This window comes from Protobothrops mucrosquamatus, unplaced genomic scaffold (assembly GCF_001527695.2).
Source record: "Protobothrops mucrosquamatus isolate PMUCROS unplaced genomic scaffold, P.Mucros_1.0 scaffold113, whole genome shotgun sequence".
In the NCBI taxonomy this organism is placed as follows: domain Eukaryota; kingdom Metazoa; phylum Chordata; class Lepidosauria; order Squamata; family Viperidae; genus Protobothrops; species Protobothrops mucrosquamatus.
Window position 1 is genome coordinate 1306899 of NW_015386485.1, and position 22286 is coordinate 1329184.

A 22286-nucleotide genomic window follows, 5' to 3' on the forward strand; every position below is an offset into this window, starting at 1 on the left:
CTCATGCACTTCAAAAGAAACTGATCATTTCGGAATGAAAAAAACATTGAATTTTTAAGATGAATCTCTTTGAAGGAATTGGTACCAGAAGTCAATGCTTGCTGGTCTCTTCCTGCAAACACATTTTTCTCTGGCATTTGCCTTTGAAACTTCGACGACAAGCAGGACCAGATTACAATAGGACAAAACCACGTTTAGGGAGAAACTGCTGTTTGATTCTGAATGAAATGTGCAGATTTTTTAAAATAAAGCATACAGCTTGTATGCATGTGAGATAATTGATCATAATACATACAAACTTAACTCCAGGAAGGCTGACTGCCTAGTTATACATTGCTATGAGAAATCCACTATTCTTTCAGCTGTCAGAGGAGAGAGATACAGCTGTTATATTTTGTCATGCCCTCTTGTAGTGGGTTTCCTGAAACCACACTCTTCTTGAAGGAAGAAGGGAACTGTTTTTCTTATCCTATGTGGTGATTTCAGTTCAGTGGTCAAAGTAGGTAAATATACTATTGTAATCTTTGGAAAATATTTCTGCAAGAAACCATTGGGTCATGGCTTTCTGATCTGACCTTTTAGTTTGGCTGCATTCTGGATCTAAAAAGCACATTCAGCACCTGATTTTCCCAGTTCTATGTCAGAACACTGTAGCATAATAATACTATCCAATATGAATATTTTTCTGAAATGCATTAGGAATGTATTTGCCTAAATGTCTTGTAAAATGCAAAAAAATGGTTTTATAAAAAAATTCAATTCGTTTTAAGTTGAAGCCATCCTTTGTTACTATAAAAATGGTAGAAAAACAACAGCAAAATTTTAAAAAGGACTTTTTAATTGCAATCAGCCTTTGCTCTAACAACTAACATCGCATGTAAATAAACTAAACGAAATTTAGCTAAGGTGTCTTGGGGTCTTATGTCAGAAAAATCATTCTCATTACATTATCTGTCATATAGCTAAGCCTTTCTTGTCTTTAAAACAGCGTATAACTTCGATGTGTACTCTAGTATTTCTCAACTTCTGAAACTTTTAAGATGCGTGGACTCCAACTCCCAGAATTCCCTAGCCAGCAAAGCTGGCTGGAGAATTCTGGGAGTTGAAGTCCACGCATCTTAAAGCGGCCAAGGTTGAGAAACACTGCTCTAAAGTACACACCAGACTGCCGGTTTAAATCCCAGTAAACTTCAGTGGAATTTAAACCATAGTACTACATTGCACAAATTGCATCAGAAAACGTTTTCCGTATTCTAGGAAGCGCCGAGCACGTTGAGCGGAGGAGAAAACCCTGCAGAAAGCAGCCGGTCAGACGTTTACACAGAGTTCGCGCGCGCGGCGGGCGGAACGTAAGGTCTGCGTTCAGACTAGCAAAGGGAGGATAGGCTACTGGCGGAAAGAGCGGGAGGGGGGCTTTTCCAGGGTATGGCACAAACCGGAAGTAATCTCCGCACCGCTTTTGGCCCTGCCCCCCTTCCTCTCAGAGGAGGAGCTCGTCCACTGCTGCACAACCGCCCTTTCCGGAGGGGGGCGCTCTGCACGGTTGGTGCGCCAATTCTTTCTGCTCTCCTTTTTCCGAGGTCCGACGGGCAGTTCGTTAGGCGGTTGTGGTTGCGGCGATGGGCGGTGGCGTGTCCGGGGCCTGGGTTCAGGTGCTGCGGGAGGTGCCTGGGTCCGCCTTAGACTGATGCTGGCTTTCTTGGAGCGCGGCGGTGGAAGGTGCTGGAGGACAAAAGCTGGAAAAGGAGAACCAGATGTGCAGGAAAAGAAGGCTGTCGCCACTGGGGTCCTCGTAGGGCCGGTCTCGACGGCAGATGCATCCCAGGTGGGATCATTGCATGTGTGTATGGCTTCTTATAAATGACGAAACAATTCTGGGGCTTAACCCAGGAATCTCGTTCTGATGCCTGAGTTTTGGTGAGTGTCTCTGAACATGTCTAGAGTTCTGTCAGGAATGACTACAGTTTGAGGGGAAACGAGAATTTAGGCAGATCACAAATTATTCTGTATAGCAGAGGTTTTAAAGATAACATTGGGTAATGAAGATTAATCATGTCATTGTGGCATATGTTTTGATGAACCAGTTTTCTTCAAAGATTAAGCAGCTGCTGTTATTTTGTGAATAAATCAGAAATGCTTCTGTTAAATTTTAGTAAAGTGAAAGAAGATTCCCAAGTGACATGTTATTTCAGGCTGTGGGACTTAACACTATGGCTGTTAGCATCTACTTAATTGCAAGTCAAAGTATATATATAAGCCAAAGTATATGTAAATTGAAAAGATCTGAAGCCAGTAGAAATACAGTCAGGTTTTATTGAACTGCCATACAAAATGTGATTGATTAATCCTTTTTTATTGTTGATATTAATGTATAAATATCTCATGAGGATATTGATAAAGACAGTGTAGAGTAGCGATCCTATTCAGCGTATTAACTCTTTCATTTCACTGTAAGTGAAGTGTTCAGTCTAACTTATTCCTATACTAGCAATGCTAAAAATGTTGTAAAAAGGCATAGTTGAGATTGAGAAATATAACATCTTCATATTCTATCTGCAAGTATTACTTTTGCAAATTTACATTTAAAGCTGTAGTTGAAAGAAGATTTAGTCACAAACTCAGGTCTAAGTGAGTTGATAAATTGGCATCTTTTCCTCAATTACATTTCTTATAGCAAAGAACTCCTTCATGTGTGGGTGGACCAAGATAGTGCCTAGTTGTCAAGTCTCTTTATGACTGTGATATAGTTGCCACAAACTCTAGTTGACTGAATTTTGACATGAAGTATAGCCATCAAGTTTCTCCCTGGTAGGAAAGGGCCTGGGATAATTGGGATTTCTCTATCATTATGGTACACAATAAGGGGCTCTTATTCATATCCGGTACACAAGTGATGGCAACATGTGTCCATTTCACAGCTTAGGCCTGGGCAGAGGCTTTTTCTAAACCATACCTCTTGGGGCCTATGCTTCTCTGAAAGAACAGGTCCTTTTTCAGAAAAAGAAAGGAAGGGAAGGAAGGAAGGAGGGATGGAAGGAAGGAGGAAGGGATGGAAGGAGGGAAGGAAGGAGAGAAAGAAAAAGAAAGAAAATAATCTGTCCTGAGAGATGTGGTTAATCTTGGGGACATTACGAGTGGGATCCTGCCTCTGAGAAAATTTTTGAGTACATCTCTATTGGCTTATTGTTTGTGAGCTTTGACTGGATGAATCTACATTGCTGTATTTAATGTGGTCAAATTATACTGATTCACATTTGTTGCATAGAATTATCTGTCTTTGGAAGACATTGGCCGTTTTGCCTCTGGGAATCACTGCTGTTAATTTGCTTTCTTTCAAATAGGAGGTATGCTCAAAAAAGGGACTGATTCAGAGCCTAGTTCTTGTGTGTCTGTTGTGTGAATCCAGGCAATGTTGATCAGAGTGTCAATTACAAAGCCTAAATGAATTAAATATTCATTAAATGAACAAAGACAGGGAAGAAGAAACATATTCTGTATGTTTAATTCTAATTAGATAATTATCAGGGTTACAAATGTTTTGCTGACAACTAATTTGCAGTGGGTTCTAAAGTGTGGCAGTAATAAGGATGAAATCCATGAATATCGTTTCTTTCTAAAACAGTTATAGTTCCAATCAGTCTAAAAAGATTGTGATTTTTATTTGTGCTTAGTAGCTTTTTAAATAATCAAGCAACATTTTAAAGATGGCAGTTAACATGTAAGAATTATAAGCATGAAACTGCTTTTGGAACTGCTGTGATCTCAATATATGCCTGCAACATTTTAAAAATTGCAGATTTAATAGATCATTCAGAGGTGGAGTGTTAATTCCCAAATATCTGTTTAACTTGAACAATGTTTAATCACAGTGGTGTACAGTATTTGTATGATAATATGACATGAATTATGTAAACTATCACAATGTACGTAATGTAGATTTAAGTATGTGATCTAAACTGCTTGGATTAATGAACTTGTCTATTATGTTGAGGGATGCCCCGATAGAAATGTCCATTGCATCCAGTGCCCAATAAATGGTTTTTCTTTAAATTGATTTATATTTAATATTGAATTTATTACTGGTACCACTATTACTGGTACTGAATTTATTACAGTTTAGTTTTGGTAACCTTTAAGAAACACACAGAAGTATGGGAAATTAAAACATTAGCAAACTCTTAAATATTTTAACTTACAGGAACTTCCATACTTATCCTGATTTGGAATTCCAGATTGCTTTTATACAGTGTCAGGATATTTTAAAATCTGAGTCAGTTTTATCTTGTCCCATTGCACTTTATTTGAAATTGGAATTAAGCTATTTTTTTTCTTTGCGGCGTTGTAATGCTACGGCATTTGTGTGGCAGTCTGGTTTCCCTTTGGCAAACAATCTTGAAATACCCTGCTTCTCAGTTCTTTGACTGTTTCTTTGGAGTCTTTTATTAAATGGCTGGAGGAATAGAAAAGATAAAGGGAGTGGAGGAAGAAAAGCAAAACAGCATGATCTATTTTTCTCTAGCAGATGTGCATTCCCTAAAACCTCTCCAGAAATTTCCAGTGAATTTTAATTTTTAATATGATACAAAGAGATATTAAAATAATGAAATTGATATTCACTTATAGTATTGAAATAACTTATTTAAATAAATTTAGTTTTTGCCTTGATTTTCCGGTTTAGAGTGCAGCCCCTTGTTATCATTCAAAAGAAAGTGTAGTTCTCAACCTAAAGCTGTAAAACCCTGTTTTGTACCATGTTCTATATGTTTGTTAAATGCCAAAGTCATGTATTGTGTACATTTTAAATATCCCTTTTTTGTCTAGGATGAATGAAATGAGTCTGAGCCCTGTGGGGATGGAACAGCTGGCAGCTTCTTCTGTGAGCAATGCCCTAGCTGTCGCAGGAAATCACATAGCTTTGACCTCTTCACCCACCCATAATGCTATACCAGCACCAGGTAATGTATCAAGTCAGGATGAAGAGAAATTTTGTTGATGTTTTTTTATTTCTGTGCTTTTCAAATTGGGAGATGATGTGACATGTCTAAAACCAGTTTTAGGAAAGTTGATTTTGCTTTAATACTTTTTCTTCAGTATTTTGCTATTGGTTCTTAGATGCAGTTTTCAAGAATTGAGCATCTTTCCATTATTACAAAAAAAAAGTCAGTGTCAACTTGCAATAGAAATGTGACACAATTAGAATATTGTGAACAAAAGTAAATGTATATTTTAAGTCAGGTTTACTCCATTTGAGTTGAAATAAAAATCTCTAATGACCTTTCCAGTCTTAATCTCTGTGCATCCAATCTCCCCAAATGTTTTATCAGTTGTAGACTAATTATTTTGTTTTTTATTAGGATTACCAGTTGCAATTCCAAATTTGGGGCCCTCATTACCATCTGCTTTGTCTCTGATGCTTCCAATGGGCATTGGAGATCGAGGAGTGATGTGTGGTATACCAGAGAGAAATTATACCCTACCTCCACCACCTTACCCTCATCTAGAAAGCAGCTACTTTAGACACATTCTACCTGGTATGTAGTGTGATACAATAGATTTTGTATAGAATCTTAGCATCAGTTATATGGGGCAATGGTTAACACTTTACTGTAAGTTGAAAGCCTCAATTGAATTGGCAACAGGATATACATTTTACAGGTGAATAGGGATGTGTTGAACATTCTTTTCCTGATTTATAATTCTGTTTTATTTATTTGACAATTATTACAATAATAGATATGATCTGGAATTGTGGAAGTGAACTTGTGTGTTTCTTTTTCTCATGCCTTAATAATTCTTTAAATTACATGGACTCTTTATTTGCAAGTCATGAGAGGTGTAAATACTGAACCTTAAGCTTATTGGGTGCATTAGTGCAAACTGATTTTCCTTATGTTCAGCAATTTAAAACTTGACTTGTTAGTATGAAACAATGTGTTTATTTTTGCCTTTCTTTCATTTCTCTTCTTCAGGTCTCATATCTTACTTAGCTGACAGACCTCCACCTCAATGTATTCACCCCAACAATATCAATGTTGATAGTAACTCAGCTTTATCTGTCTCCAATAATCCTTCAGACTTAGATCCCTACCAGCCCAATGGATCTGTGGGTCTTGAAGCAGGCATTGTCTCCATGGATTCTCGTTCAGTGAATGCACATAACACTCAAAGTTTGCATCCCAGTGATGGCCACGATGTAGCTCTGGATACAACAATCACCATAGAAAGTGTTTCAAGAGTTACCAGTCCAATCTCTAGCGACAGAATGGCTGAAGAACTTAGGATGAGTGATGTAGGTGGAGATCATTCACAGATTGCAAATGGCAGCCGTAATCATGAGCCTCTAGCAGTGGATGGCAGTTTAGCCTCAGAAACTGTAGGGCATAATGGTGTCATCCCTATCCATGGTAACAGTTTGGAACTTCCTGTTGTTATGGAGACTGACCACATTTCAGGCCGTGTCAATGGGATGCCTGACCGAACACTTGGGGATTCTATTCATACAGTGGCCATGAGCAGCAATTCTGTCAGTGTTGCGCTTTCTACCTCACATAATCTCACTTCCCTGGAATCTGTCTCATTACACGAAGTGGGTCTCAGCTTGGAGCCTGTAACAGTATCCTCCATTAACCAGGAAGTAGGCATGGGACAAAATCATGTGGATGTCTCCTCAGACAATCTTGCTTTTGTGCCATCATCATTGCAAATGGAAGATTCCAATTCCAATAAGGAGAATATGGCTACATTGTTTACAATATGTGAGTATGTGTCAGTATGTCTTAAACAGTATTTTCCAGCTACTTCAAAAAAATTAACTTATCCTGCTTTTAAATGTATGTACTTGAGACAAAATCCAATGGAGTTATAGAAGAAGTTTACAGAAGATGCAGAAAACTGGGACTAAACATTTAACCAATGGTTGAATTTACATAGGACTGTAAGCCATTATTTAACTCTGGTTAATGCATCCCACTTGGCATAGCTCGTTAAGCAAAAAACCAACTAACTATAATTTGGCTTAGTACACAATGAAAATCCATTGTGGACGCAAGGGGAAGGCAACGCTTCTGAATGGATGGATACAGATATAAAAAAACTAAAGAGGCTGTGGATTGTTTTGCAGGGTTTCAGTCATTGAACAGATCAACTTTCACTTCTTTCTCCTCTCAGTTCAGAGAAATTGGCATGTGTATAAGCATCTGTTTTTCATATGTCTTGAATGCTTTTACATTTAATGTTTAATTACAATTATTCAAAATACATGAACCAATTTTCATTTGTTTACTTGTAAATCTTCCAGATGACTTTCTCTTGAGTTATGCACATCTTTCATTAGCCAGTACTGCAAGTAAATGAGAGAAAAACTCAACTTCCTAAGTTCTATGGTTGTAATAGGTGGACTGCCGTAGTGGATTTTCCTTACTTACTTGCAAGTTGAATGTGAAGAAGAATATATTTAATAATAATAATAATAATTAATAATAATAAAGTTGGAAGGGACCTTGGAGGTCATCTAGTCCAACCCCCTGCTCAGGCAGGAAACCCTATACCATTTCAAACAAATGGCTGTCCAGTCCCTTTTTAAAAACTTCCAGTGTTGGAGCATTCACAGCTTCTGGAGGCAGGTTGTTCCACTGGTTAATTGTTCTAACTGTCAGGAAGTTTCTCCTTAGTTCTAGGTTGCTTCTCTCCTTGATTAGTTTCCATCCGTTGCTTCTTGTCCTGCCTTCAGGCGCTTTGGAGAATAGCTTGACTCCCTCTTCTTTGTGGCAGCCCCTGAGATAGTGGAACACTGCTATCATGTCCCCCCTCGTCTTTCTCTTCATTAAACTAGAATTTGTAGAAGAAAATTCACCTGCAATTACATGACCTGTTTTCCTCATGAAGGAATCCATATCTCAATTTTGCAAATAAATTTGCTTCTCATGCTCAATATATGGACTAATGGACTATACTCAATATAGTCTATAAAAATATTTAACCAGTATTATATTATGTCTCTAACCTTGTTCCCCATCAAAAGCTAATGTTTGTAAATTTTCTGTATCACTTCAAGGTAAGTTTTATTTGACCCTGGCATCAAGGAAAGAAACATTTTATAAGCATAGGTCTAATAAATACTATTGTGTGGGGGTTTTTTGTACCCTCATCTTGCCTGTCTCTTATAGCAGCATTCCCCAACCTTTCCAGCTTGGTGGACCAGCGGAGATGGTGGTGGCAGGGGAGGAGAGAGGATGGTTTCGCGCACATGCATGTGCCACTTTCACAAATGCAGCTGTGCACACATGCACACTTACCTACCACTTCTGCAGCCCAGTTCGAAATGAGTTAAGGCCAGGCAAAGGGTTGCAGACAAAGGGTTGGGAACCCCTGTGTTACAGTAACTGACAGGAGCAATTCTCTCATTCTGTGTGCTTTTTTCTTATCCACAGGGTGCACCCTGTGTGACAAGGCTTACCCATCAGATTGCCCAGATCATGGGCCAGTGACTTTTGTTTCTGACACTCCAATAGAGAGCAGGGCCAGACTTTCTCTCCCAAAACAGCTTAATATCCGCCATGCTGTCATGGGACCTGAAGATGGTAAGAAGTTGTTTATTGTTTATTGTATATTCTCATTTTGAAACATAATTTGATACGGTAGCTGGACAATAAAAGCCACTATTGTACTGGGGAAAGAATGTGAATCTGGACAGAGCTTTATTATTAAGCATACAATACAATGCAATCTCTATGTGGTAAAAGTTAAACACATATTTTTGCAAATTTGTATGAAATTACTGTTTCTTTGCAATTGTTTACACCAGGGGTCTGCAACCTTAAACACTCAAAGAGCCACTTGGACCCGTTTCCCAGAGAAAAGAAAACACTGGGAGCCGCAAAACTTGCACGCGTGCACGTGAGGGGGGGGGAGCTTGATTAAAGAGTTTAAAAAGAAATAGAGGCTGCTGTGCATGAGTTCTTTCTCTCTCTCTCTCTCTCTTCCCCCTCTCTCTTTCCTCTCCCTCTTTCCTCTCTCTTTCTTCTCTCTCTCTCTTTCCTCTCCTTTTTCTTTTTCCTTTCTCTTTTTCCTCTCTCCCTCTTTCTTTCTCTTTCTCCCCCCTCTCCCTTTCTGTCTCTCCCTTTTTCTCTCCCTTTCTCTTTCTCTCTCTTTCCTCTCTCCTCTCCCTCTCTCTTTCTCTCCCTCTTTCTCTCCCTCTTTCCTCTCCCCCCTCTTTCTTTCTCTCTCTCTCTCTCTCTCCCTCCCTCCCTCCCTCCCTCCCTCTCCCTCTCTGCGATCTTCTGCTCACCTGGCAAGCTGGCTTCAAGCTGTTCTCCAACGAACTGACACACTTTCTATTATGGACTGGGTTTCTCCTGCCGTTCCTGCTTCCTGCAGAGACGCAGCAAAGGAAGAAGCCCCGCCCAATAAGCTTGTCAGCTCGTCGGAGAACACCGTGAGGCCACTCTCTTTTACACACACACACACACACACACACACACACACACACACACACAGAGAGAGAGAGAGAGAGAGGGAAGGGAAGCGCAAGTGCCTCTCTCTGTCTCCTCTGCAAATGGTAGAGGAAGCTGGGAGCCGGAGAAGGCTCAAAGAGCCACGTGCGATTCTGCCGATCCGTGGTTTACACATTCAAACTAAAATAGTGAATATTGCAGATGCAGACATTTTTTTTATTCAGTACTTTGTAATACCTCTTTTGGTGGGAATAACACTTTCCAAACATTTTCTGTAGCCAAGTTTCCAGCTCCAAAATAATTCTTAGGTCTCTTTGCATGCACTTCAGGCTTCAGCTTATTCATACAGATTTTCAGTAATATTCAAGCTTGAGGATTGTGGCTATTCCAGAATTGGTACCTTCTCTGTTAAGTACTTCATGATCTGTTTGAATATCCAATCTTTTTACAGTACTAACTCTTCACTGACTTTAGTTTCTAGATGTGCTGATATGTAGTTAAATGCATTCTTCCTTCCACACAGTATTTCTGTGCCACTTACTGCTATACAGCACTAAAGCATAATAGACCTACCTTCTCCTCAACGGTTGGCAGGTGTCTTTTTTTTTTCTTCCAAAAGTTGCACTCTTGTTTTTCAAATGAATCTTGAATGGCTGTGACCAGAGAGCACAGTTTTTACTTCTTCAGTCCAAAGGACTGTATTCCAAAACATTCAGGATTTTCTTTTTTAATACTTTAAACAATGAATTTTATGATGAGTTTGGAGAAAAAGGGACTTTCAGATAATTCTCTCATTCAGATGATTATTGTATTACCAATGCTGTACTGTGAGCTGATAGATAACTACTTCACAATCTTTTTAGCAGATTGCAGTGGTTTTCAAGTTCTGTTTTGCAGATCTGAATAGTTTTTAGGCAATTGTAGATAAGATTTATCTTGGTGTTTGCCTTGATCAGTTCAAACACTCAGACAGTTATTTAGATGATCTCATGGTTGTTGAAAATAGGCGTTTGCAGAGTTCTTGTTCATACGTGGAATTGTTTTACTCTGATTAATTATAGGGTACAAAGATTTTACAAATGATTTTATAATAAAAAATAGTACTAAATTAACTGAGACTTCAAAGTTTTGCCTGTTATACCCACTGTGTTCTTATTTAAAGGTGTAAGCAACTGGACATAAATCATAAATATGCATTCAGATTTCCAGAAATATATTGTACTTAACTCTGTACCATGTTGAAGTTGTGGCTTTTGTTCACTTGGGAATTCATTCAAACATAATGCTTTAATAGGAATGTCTAATCTTTGCAGGTAAATGTATATTCTTATGAAAACAGTTATTAGAGGCATAGCAGTTATGTTAAATATCCTCATAAAATTAAAAAATCTAACTGTTCCGGAAAAAGATATGTTTTGAAGAAGAAGGTTGAACATCTAACACTATTATATCTCCCAATCTAATAACAAAATTTCATATGTGCAAATTGATGGTAATGAAGAATTATTGCTTTCTTTTAGGTGGGCAGTATTGTCAATTATCAACTTGTCTTGGATCTCCTTCTTTAGGTATGACTATTACCTTTACTTTGGCAATGGGTCTCAGGTTAGCAGTGAATGGAAATAGGTATTCATAGAAAATAATATAGTTGTACTTGAGTTTTTATATATGCTTAATATATTATTATTATATATTATTTATATTCTATTACATTTTACTTTACTAGTCTGATTTTCAAAAATGCCCTTTCCCTTTAGCTGCTCTTATTTAATTATGTTTTGGCTTTATTTCTATTTTTAGATGAAATTTAAATATAATGTGATTTCATTAATGCTTAATCAAACATTGTTGCTGAAGCAATATTCATAAGAAGTTTGAAACCTTTGTTTTAGTTATATATTAATTTTAAGCACTGCCCATCTCACTGTCATTTATTGAGTTTCTTGGAGCACTACTTTCTGAAGATGGGAATGTTATAACAATATTATGGAGTTCTTATTTAAAACAACTAGTAGAATTACAGACATTCATATACGCTTGCTATATTACAGTCTATTTCTACAGCTGAATTATGAATTTTCTGTTTTTGCCGAAAGCAGCATGAAATTTTTAATGAGTGCAAGAATTCCAACTCTCACTTTCACAGGTCATTTTAAAGTCACCTCAAATGAATTAATATTAGAATAAAGTGGATCAATGCATTATCATAAGTTTACTTACAAAAAAATAATTTCTGTGATTTCCATTTTGTAGAAGCTTTCATAGATTTTTGCTTAACAGTGAAACTTACAGCATTATATTGCTTGTTGTTACTAGATTTTTCTCGGTGTAATTAGAGGACTATGATTTTTCTCCCAACTACTCATAGGTGTGTGGGCTCGGGAAACTATTCCTGTCCGTACCTGCTTTGGACCACTCATTGGTCAACAGAGTCACTCAGTAGAAGTAGCTGACTGGACAGATAAAGCAGCTAATCACATTTGGAAGGTCAGTTTGTATAATATTCTTTTTAAATAATTCCCAAGCAAAACTACTTGATTGCATTAGGCTCTTCTGCACATACAAAATTAGAACACTGCATTCATTACAATAAGCGATAAAAGTATTTTAATGAATAAAATTATTAATTGCCATATATAGATTTACTCTCCTGTTCCTATATTCCAAAGACACTTATCTGTTTTTTTCCAATAAATAGTGCTTGGGAAAGGAATGTTATCTTAAGCATTGCAGTCCAAAATCGGATTCACCACTATGGTCTTTGCTGTTGATGTCCTCCTTCCATCAACTCATTATCAAGTACCAGGGTTCAGATGATGCATTTTGGAAATTGGGGCAGAAGAGAATGTATCCTGTTACGAAAGAGATAATCCCCTGGCACAGAAGTTCATCCAAATGTCTATATGTATTGCTTTGATTTTTTAAGTCATAGTGAGTGGAGACTGTTATCATATGTTTTGTGCTTATGTTATTTGCCTAGCCCTAAAGGAAGTGATGACTAACTTCATGCAGCTGCTAAGGTGTTCTCTTCACTTTGTAGGGAGATTTTTAACCATCTGAGATGGCTCTAATCTTCTTTCAGATGTATCACAATAATGTTCTGGAATTCTACATCATCACAACAGATGAAAATGAATGTAACTGGATGATGTTTGTGCGGAAGGCCAGGTGAGAAAAGGATAAAACTACAACAACAAAAACCAACAACAAAGATTTCTAAGTAATTACATGATAATCCTATTATATCTCACTAGATATTTTATAACATAATACTGTCATTTTTCTAAAAAAAAAAATAAGATTAAATATTTATTGCTCAATATTCTGGACTTGGAATAAGTGGTGTGGTGGCCTAGTGGTGAAGATGCTGGCCTCCACTTGGAAGGTTGAAAATTCAATCATAGATAGCAGCAGATGTCTCTCTCTTAGGGCGCAAAATAAAAATATCTGGTGCAAACTCCATGTAGGCATCAGGAAGGTCATCTGGCCAATAAATACTCAGCTCCATCCAGTCGCCCCCAACTTTATCCTGAATTAAGGGATTACAGGGTCATAAAAAGAAAAAAAATCTGGACTTGGAATAGGATTGAGGATTTTTTGTTTTTTGATGCGTTCAAGTCAGCATTGACTCCTATTGACTTCCTGGACAGCTTTCTTGTACTTGGACTGTGGTATGATAAAATAGTGTTAACAGTCTGTGCCTTCAATTGAAAATAAATTGTTTCTGATAAGTAGATTAATGAACCTCATTGTTCATTCGTTTAGCCCTTTTTGATTCTTTGCAACATAATGTCAGGATTCTCTTCCAGTTACCGCTGTGAATTACAACCTTGTGCTTGTGTAACCAGGGATAGCCACCTTGTCTTCTTTGGGCTTCTTTTTCAGAGTCTTCTCCAATGACTCTTGCTGTCACATTATATGCCCAGAATATATTTGTTTCCGTGTTATCAGTCTGCAATATGGTTTTACTTCATCTGGTTGGTTCTTATGGTTCAAATGTTCTCGGCAGTTTTCTCCAGCACCACAGTACAAAAGTATCAGTTTAGATTTGTTCAGTGGTGTTGCTGCAAACTGGCTTCAGTTAAGAATATTAAATAATTGAGGGATATTTGTGATAAAAATCATATTTACATTTTAAGGTTTCCCTCTCTGTGAAATAGGAACCGGGAAGAACAGAATCTGGTAGCCTACCCTCATGATGGAAAGATTTACTTCTGCACTTCACGTGACATCCCTCCAGACCATGAGCTCCTTTTTTACTATAGTCGTGACTATGCCCGGCAGATTGGTAAGCATTTCCAAATATGGCATTTTCCAAATGTTTTAGATTTAGACTGTAGCTAAATCTAGGCCTGGAGCATTGACCATACTGAAAATTATTTCTGGAAGTATGATCCAAGTGGGGAGCTTAAATATGATATGTATAAAATTTTAGCTTATGATTTATATATTCCTCTATCAGATCTGATTGGATTTAGTAATAAGCTATTCCCTTTCTTCATATTTCAACAAAATATAAGATTGAAGCTTATGCATTTTCAATTTATAATGCCTTTTGTTATATTCCTGTTATTTTGGGGGTTTGTACTTTCTGCTGCATCATACACAATTACCTCTCTTAAAGGTGTTCCTGAGCATCCTGATGTGCACACTTGTCACTGCGGAAAAGAATGTGCCTCCTATGCAGAGTTTAAGGTCCATCTGAGTAGTCATCTCCACAGCCACTTCCCCAGTCAAGAACACAGCAGTACCCACGGATCAGGACACAGTAAGGAAAGGAAATGGAAATGCTCTATGTGCCCTCAAGCTTTTATATCACCTTCTAAGCTTCATGTTCACTTCATGGGACATATAGGCATGAAGCCACACAAGTGTGATTTCTGTAGCAAGGCCTTTAGTGACCCCAGCAATCTGCGTACTCATCTTAAAATCCATACAGGTAAGTGGGGAAGAACAAATTTAAAGTTCTTTTTCCAAACAAGTATTTAGAACCTCTGTTGAACTATATTGTCACAGTGAAGACTAGGCTTATTTGTTCTTTCTTAGAATGGAAAATTGTGTTGCCTTGTTATTAAGATTTGATCATGTGTGACATACAGTATTTTAGAGACCAATTGGATTTTGATTTTGGATGCGACCTCCCAAATTTGTAAGTGACTATCTTTAGGAAACTATTTTTCTTTTGTCCTTTTGCTAGAGATAGACAGTTGAAGAAGCATAAAACTAAAAGAACCTAACAAAGAGCAGAATATCTAACAATTTTCGAAAAGCAACTTTGAAATCTTTGAATTGGAGAGTTATGTGTAGTTTGTTCCCTATAGCACAACATAAGATTCATGCATATTACATGCTGTTAGTTACTTATACACCACTATAATCTATTGTATAGCCCTATTGTAATATTAAACATATTGATAACTTGGAATTTCAATTATATTTACTGTTCTGTGAATGGGATGGGATGAAATGATCTTATGTCTCTTCAGGTCAAAAAAACTATCGCTGTGCACTCTGTGAAAAATCTTTTACTCAGAAGGCACACCTAGAAACACATATGGTTATCCACACTGGAGAAAAAAATCTGAAATGTGATTATTGCGATAAACTATTTATGCGGCGTCAAGATCTCAAGCAGCATGTGCTCACCCATACACAGTGAGTCATTCAGGAGACATTCCAAATTATTTGTGTGTGTTTATTTTATTGCCTACAAACTAAAGAGGTTTTTTTTAAAAAAGACTCATGATAGTAATAGGAGTAACAGTTCTCAGAAGAAACCCAGATTTATCAGAAGAAAAAAGTATTATGGTAAATAGTGTCAAAATGAAGGCTGATAAGCTGGTATTTAATTCCCTTATCAAAAAAGCATATGAAAACCCATGATGAGTGGCAGAGATCAATGATGACCATTGCATATACAGTATAAGACTGTTATTTGGGACAGAAGAGGAGTAAATGGTAAAGGGCATGAATTAATTTGTGACACAAAATTAAAGATACATTGTGCACCTGTGAAACAGAAATATAAATCTCATTGGAAAATGTAGTTTTGTGGAAATAACTCATGCAAGTACTTGAAAGTGTAGGTTTAATTATGAATGAAAACCTAAAACCAAGTGTATTGTAAATGCACATGAAAGTAAGAATTCATAGATTCTTTGCATGTTACACTTCATTTAATGGTGAAAATAGAAGAACTAACAATGAGTTTTATGAAAATGTATGCAATTGGGAAAAATGTATTTTGCTAGATAACACAAATGAGGGAATGAATACAGAAAAATGCTTGGGCTATTCAGACATGAAATGGTGGTTTGATGAGTATCTGTTTAAGTAAAAGTCTATTTTGATTATAAAATTAAGCATAAGGCTATTCATATACACATTAAAAGGAATTAATATAAATCTTAAAACTATTAAGTTTGATTATAAAGAAATGAGAGATCTTACAATGATAAAGAGATTCTGAATGTGACACAGACCATTTTTGCTAGTATCAAAAGAGGATTTTAGTTGAAAATGGATATGTAAGAAACAGAAACTGACTAATCTATGTCCCATAAACCTTCAAATTCAAAAGAACTATCAAATATAAAAAAATGTCTTCATGTTCTCATGACTAAAATGTTGTATCTCTTTTCCATACCCATTCCTGTTTAGAGAGCGTCAAATCAAATGTCCACAATGTGAGAAGCTATTTTTAAGGACAAATCACCTAAAGAAACATTTAAACTCTCACGAAGGAAAAAGGGATTATGTGTGTGAAAAGTGCTCCAAGGCTTACTTAACAAAATACCACCTTACTCGCCATCTAAAAATTTGTAAAGGACCAACCTCTAGTCTCTCAGCCCAAGAAGAAGAGGAGGAAGGTTCTTCGGAGGAGGAAGAATTGATAAATTCTACAACAAATGAAAATTGCCAACTCGGAACCACCATGTATGTGACGGCTGATACACTTTCTTGTCATAAATAAAACAATTTCTAAAATTATTGTTTATTTAAACTTCCACTCATTGGCCATATTCTCATCTATAATGAAAACGGCTTATCTGTTTTCAGAGTGATTGCCAAGAACATTAAAATAATATAATTACCATGTTCATCTATTAAAATGGTATCAGTGGTGACTTGGTGGATGCATGATGGATACAGCTGAAACAGCATCAGCTGTCTCTGCTAAAGATATCTTTAATGTGAAAATATGCACAAACCAAACTTTTTTCATTAAAGTGCTTTTTTTATTGAAAAAAAGCTCGTAATTTAACTTAGTTCATTAAATTGATACCGTATTTTTCACTCTATAAGACGCACCTGACCATAAGACGCACATATCTCCTTGATTAGTTTCCACCCATTGTTTCTTGTCTCGCCTTCTGGGGCTTTGGAAAATAAATTGATCCCCTCCTCTTTGTGGCAGCCCCTCAAATACTGGAATATTGCTATCATGTCAACCCTAATCCTTTTCTCTTGACTGGCCATACNAGGTAGCAGTTTTAAATCATGCAGCATAAGGATAATAACATTTGGAAAGAGAAAGAATATGCTGCAGCAGCCGACATGTTCCAGCCTTGTCCCTTCGCTTCCTCCAGGCTTCTCCCCCAACCTGCCTTCCACTCACCTTCCATTTGCTGTTTCGAGCCTGGGAAGAACACTCCTCCATCCTCCTATGGGTGAGAAGGAACAGGAAGATCCTCAGCCCTTCTCCTCTCCGCGACTTCCTTTCTAGCAATACTCGATGGTGTTGTGTTAGAGCGCCACCTAGTGACATAAGGCTTCCCTGCCAGTATATGCTCTCCTCCCCTGCACTCAGGCTTCAGCTCCAGCCAGCATTCGCTCCATAAGACGCACAGACATTTTCCCCCACCTTTTGGGGGAGAAAAAGTGCATCTTATAGAGCGAAAAATACGGTATTTGTTGTATATCAGTGAATTTTTTGCTCATTTGTTGACAACTGAGCATTCACAGAGAATTAGAAAACAAAAATACAGTAAGGGAATCAGTAAGGCATGCTAATGCTTGTGTTTGAAATGCAAGCTTAGTTTTAGCATGAATTTTACATACAAGGGTTATTCATATAGCTTTGTCTATACTGCAACTGATAACCACTTATTTTAAAAGGGAAATTATGCTGCTATTATATTTATGGAATGAAGCTATCGTTAAGATTTGTTTTCTTATAGAAAATTAAAAAACTGCTTTTTAATGTGTGTACTCGTTAGTTTTTTCCCCTCCTTTCATTTTTTTCCAGTATATTAGAAATTGTTTTTTCATCATAGCATTTTTGCTTTATTAAACCATTTATTTATCTATACATGATGAACTTCAGTCAATGTTAAGTATACTGACATTGATGGTTTTCCTAGAAGTATGTTTAAATTAATGGTCTGAATCAAAGAGATGAGAGCCATGGTATAGTAATTAAGGCATCAGATACTGGAAGACCATGAATTCTAGTCCCACTTTGGGCACAAAGCCAGATGGGTGACCTTGAGCCAGTCACTTTCTCTGAGCCCTAGGAAGGAAGCAATGGCAAACTACTTCTGAAAAAACACAGTCTCCAAGAATTGAATACAAATGGAAGGGAAGGGGGAGAGAAAATCTCAATATTGTTAATCTTAGCCATTTTATTTATGTCAGACTGGATGTTATTAATTAGCATATGCCTATACTATAAATATAGTATATTTATATAAGATCAGAGAATCATGCTCTCACAAGGTATCCAGTCCTAGTTAATAATAATGCATTTAAAATCTTCCACAATGTAGAGAGCTTCCTTTAAATTATCAGAAAACTGGCCTTTAAATAATAGCTTTTAAACCACAGACAGTGTCAAAGGAGTTAAGTAGCTGTTACATACATCAGAATGCCTAAGTAATCTTAATACAAATGAATATGTTCAGAAAATTAATTTATTATATTATTGCTAGTGTTTTTGTGTTTTACATATTCCAATTTCTAGCTGGTTAACACGTCAGAAATTTTTAAAGTAACATGACCTTAAAAGCAGGTAAAAAAGTGATTTACTTATATCTTCATAAAAAAAATAATATGCTTATTTCATGATTCCATTGTAGCTTCCCCATAGCTGCTACTGCTATTAGCAGACTTACTTCCTTCAGAACCTGATGTGGTAACTGTTAGCCTCTGTCGAGTTCCAAAAACATCATTCACTGTAATGCCAAAGAGAGAGAGAGAGAGAGAAAGGTTAAAAATTCTAATTTTAAAGAAGAAATTGACCTATTTCTTAGGATTACAAAACTAGAAAATGAGCCAGAACAGTCACCTGTGGAAATTGTACTTATGTCCCAGAGTTGTAGTCCCTGCCTTTCTCCTCCAAACGCGTAGACAAATGGTAGATCTGGACAGCAAGCTGCACAAAACAGAGCACCCTGTGGGCAGAAGACACATTCTCTTCTGATTTTCTGCTGACTCAACATATTAGCTATCTTTTAACAAACGCATTTCTAATTTAAATCAGTGAACTAAAATCAAAATTAGCAGAGGTTGCACATATCCAAAGTCTTTAGACTTTATGTATTAGAACAGGTGTCAAACTGCCGGCCCGTGGGCCTGTTACATCATACGAAGGCCGCGCCTACTTTATTTCACATAAATATTATACACACTATTAGGTTAGTAAATTACAATATTAATAGACCACTTTGATTCTTCACTCACTCCAAAAACTTAGGCTTTATAGGTATAACTGCAGAAAAACTGAAATTACCATTTTCATATCTCTGGAATAAACTAAAGATGGCTTGTTTCCTAGGATGTCCCAAATTTTCACACATTTATCAGATGATGTTGTTACAAGACATCCTTTGATTTGGCTACTTAAGTGTAGTCCTGGAAAACATAAGCAGGTGCTTTTAGTATTAAGTCAGGAAGAAAACAGAACACTCTTGCCTATAGGCCTCATTCTTTTAAGTTAAGGGATCTATGATTTAAAGGCACCCCACATTTATGGTGCAGCAATACCAACTGAAACATAACTTGTTCTATTGCCATTAGAAAAGACAAAGATACTTAAAAAATTGACAAATATATCAAAAGCTAGAATAATTCATTTCATTTAAGTTATTACAGGTAGATATATATAGCCACCCAGCTCATGAAATATAATTCTGGGTACCAACATATTAAGAATTAAAACCAAATAACACACACACACCCCAAAAATTACAAAACCAAGAATGTGGAAGAAAGCAATCAGTTGACATTACATAACCATCTTGCAGGCTCATTATGGGATCCCAAAGTCCCTGGAAAGCTTTAAGGGCCTTCTAGAAAGTAGACAGGGATGGGGCCAACCTCATCTCAGAGAGAATGATGTTTCAGAGCAGGGGCCACAGTAGAAAAGGCACACCATCTGGGTCTTGCCAGATGGAATTTCTTTGGTGATAACACCCAACGCATACCCATCCTGCCTGACATGATGGGATTGGTGGCTATAATCAAAAGAGAGGCGGTCCATCAAATAACATGGTCCTGTGCAATGTAGGGCTTTAAAGATCAAAAGCAACACCTAGAATTGGACCCCAAGCAAACTGGCAAGAGAGCAAGGACAGATGTACTTCTCCTGTCCTGCTGTCACTTAGAGAGAATTCAAAAGTGTGGCTAATGTCAAATCTAGGCAATGGCCAAAATCTGAATCCTGACTGTAAAGAGTCAGATAATCAGCTTTATCCAGCTGATAGAAGCTGCTGCTTCTACCTTCTCTAGAAAAGGGAAGTTAAATACTGGATGAAAATAGTCCAGTATAGTGGGCTCCAGGAATGGCTTTGTGATGACCCAGGGCACAGCACAGAGGCAACATAGTCAGCTGGCAGTTCAAACTGCCCTTTAATTGCTCCGAATTTCCCCCAAATGCTCCCACGTTTTTGGCAAGCCCCAGAACAAAGTAACACACACACACTTTCAGCAACCTCTGGCTGCAAGTAGTTTCACAAGTTTTTAACTCTTCAGGCAGTTCCCTCCTCTCCACTCTCTGTGCTCTAGAATCAGGAGGGGGTGGCTGTTGCTCATCACCTGAGCTCTGTCTCTCATGTTCATCCTGTCCCAATCCTGAAAGGCCCTGGCCTGCCTCAGCCTGCTCTTCCCCACATTCCTCTGAAGCCACAGACACCTCTCTCTCGACCTCCATAGGGTCCTGTTCCAACTCATTTTCCTCAGCAGATTCAGGCTCCGACGGGGGCATGACAGGCTTCTTGAGGAGACGGCAAGACAATGTCTCCTTAAAGGGCAGCAGAACAACCAATCTCTCAGAGAGTTAATTATTACTAGGATCCAACCAAATAATGCATGTTCTTTAGACAGTGTAGAATGGCAAATACAAATTTGCCTCAAAAATATGATATAACTATATATCTGACTAGAATGGGATTTCCTTAGGAAATGGGGAAAAGAAAGGCTTACCAGATACTTCTTCATCATGAGCTTTCATTGTGAAGACTGGTTTATGGGAACGAGCATCAAGATAGTACACAAATCCATCTTCTNTTCTCTTGACTGGCCATACCCATTTCCTGCAACCGTTCTTCGTATGTTTTAGTCTCCAGGCCTTGACATTTTAGTCTCTCCCATCTCCCAGCAGAAAATTACAGGTAGCAGTTTTAAATCATGCAGCATAAGGATAATAACATTTGGAAAGAGAAAGAATATGCTGCAGCAGCCGACATGTTCCAGCCTTGTCCCTTCGTTTCCTCCAGGCTTCTCCCCCAACCTGCCTTCCACTCACCTTCCATTTGCTGTTTCGAGCCTGGGAAGAACACTCCTCCATCCTCCTATGGGTGAGAAGGAACAGGAAGATCCTCAGCCCTTCTCCTCTCCGTGACTTCCTTTCTAGCAATACTCGATGGTGTTGTGTTAGAGCGCCACCTAGTGACGTAAGGCTTCCCTGCCAGTATATGCTCTCCTCCCCTGCACTCAGGCTTCAGCTCCAGCCAGCATTCGCTCCATAAGATGCACAGACATTTTCCCCCACCTTTTGGGGGAGAAAAAGTGCATCTTATAGAGCGAAAAATACGGTATTTGTTGTATATCAGTGAATTTTTTGCTCATTTGTTGACAACTGAGCATTCACAGAGAATTAGAAAACAAAAATACAGTAAGGGAATCAGGCATGCTAATGCTTGTGTTTGAAATGCAAGCTTAGTTTTAGCATGAATTTTACATACAAGGGTTATTCATATAGCTTTGTCTATACTGCAACTGATAACCACTTATTTTAAAAGGGAAATTATGCTGCTATTATATTTATGGAATGAAGCTATCGTTAAGATTTGTTTTCTTATAGAAAATTAAAAAACTGCTTTTTAATGTGTGTACTCGTTAGTTTTTCCCCCTCCTTTCATTTTTTTCCAGTATATTAGAAATTGTTTTTTCATCATAGCATTTTTGCTTTATTAAACCATTTATTTATCTATACATGATGAACTTCAGTCAATGTTAAGTATACTGACATTGATGGTTTTCCTAGAAGTATATGTTTAAATTAATGGTCTGAATCAAAGAGATGAGAGCCATGGTATAGTAATTAAGGCATCAGATACTGGAAGACCATGAATTCTAGTCCCACTTTGGGCACAAAGCCAGATGGGTGACCTTGAGCCAGTCACTTTCTCTGAGCCCTAGGAAGGAAGCAATGGCAAACTACTTCTGAAAAAAAAACAGATAGTCTCCAAGAATTGACTACAAATGGAAGGGAAGGGGGAGAGAAAATCTCAATATTGTTAATCTTAGCCATTTTATTTATGTCAGACTGGATGGTATTAATTAGCATATGCCTATACTATAAATATAGTATATTTATATAAGATCAGAGAATCA

General features: G+C 37.5%; 2 protein-coding genes across 2 annotated transcripts; one reads left to right on the plus strand and one right to left on the minus strand.

Moving 5' to 3' along the window:
* The first annotated feature begins 1627 nt into the window (after positions 1–1627).
* On the plus strand, positions 1628–16536 carry PRDM4 (PR/SET domain 4). Its single transcript, XM_015812833.1, has 12 exons — positions 1628–1825; positions 4822–4955; positions 5355–5531; positions 5970–6755; positions 8430–8579; positions 10973–11020; positions 11821–11939; positions 12535–12620; positions 13613–13740; positions 14077–14391; positions 14939–15107; positions 16113–16536. Exons 1-12 carry the CDS (start codon positions 1815–1817, stop codon positions 16423–16425), a joined length of 2436 nt encoding a protein of 811 aa, XP_015668319.1. The 5' UTR covers positions 1628–1814; the 3' UTR covers positions 16426–16536.
* A 1520-nt stretch (positions 16537–18056) lies between these two features.
* LOC107284728 (periodic tryptophan protein 1 homolog) lies at positions 18057–20955 on the minus strand. The gene is made up of 4 exons (XM_015812834.1): positions 20874–20955; positions 19183–19304; positions 18739–18844; positions 18057–18625 (listed from the first exon to the last, which is right to left on the minus strand). The coding sequence occupies exons 1-4, from the start codon at positions 20899–20901 to the stop codon at positions 18513–18515; spliced, it is 369 nt and encodes a 122-aa protein (XP_015668320.1). The 5' UTR covers positions 20902–20955; the 3' UTR covers positions 18057–18512.
* Positions 20956–22286: the final 1331 nt, after the last annotated feature.

Excerpts from the sequence above, each read along its gene's own strand:
- PRDM4 (XM_015812833.1), top strand. Across the intron at positions 11,021-11,820 it reads TCTTGGATCTCCTTCTTTAG|GTGTGTGGGCTCGGGAAACT; the intron begins GTATGACTATTA and ends AACTACTCATAG. Across the intron at positions 14,392-14,938 it reads TCATCTTAAAATCCATACAG|GTCAAAAAAACTATCGCTGT; the intron begins GTAAGTGGGGAA and ends ATGTCTCTTCAG.
- LOC107284728 (XM_015812834.1), bottom strand. The coding sequence starts at position 20,901 with ATGAAAGCTCATGATGAAGAAGTATCTG. Across the intron at positions 18,845-19,182 it reads ATTCCAGAGATATGAAAATG|GGTGCTCTGTTTTGTGCAGC; the intron begins GTAATTTCAGTT and ends TTCTGCCCACAG. Across the intron at positions 18,626-18,738 it reads CATAAGTACAATTTCCACAG|TGAATGATGTTTTTGGAACT; the intron begins GTGACTGTTCTG and ends TTGGCATTACAG.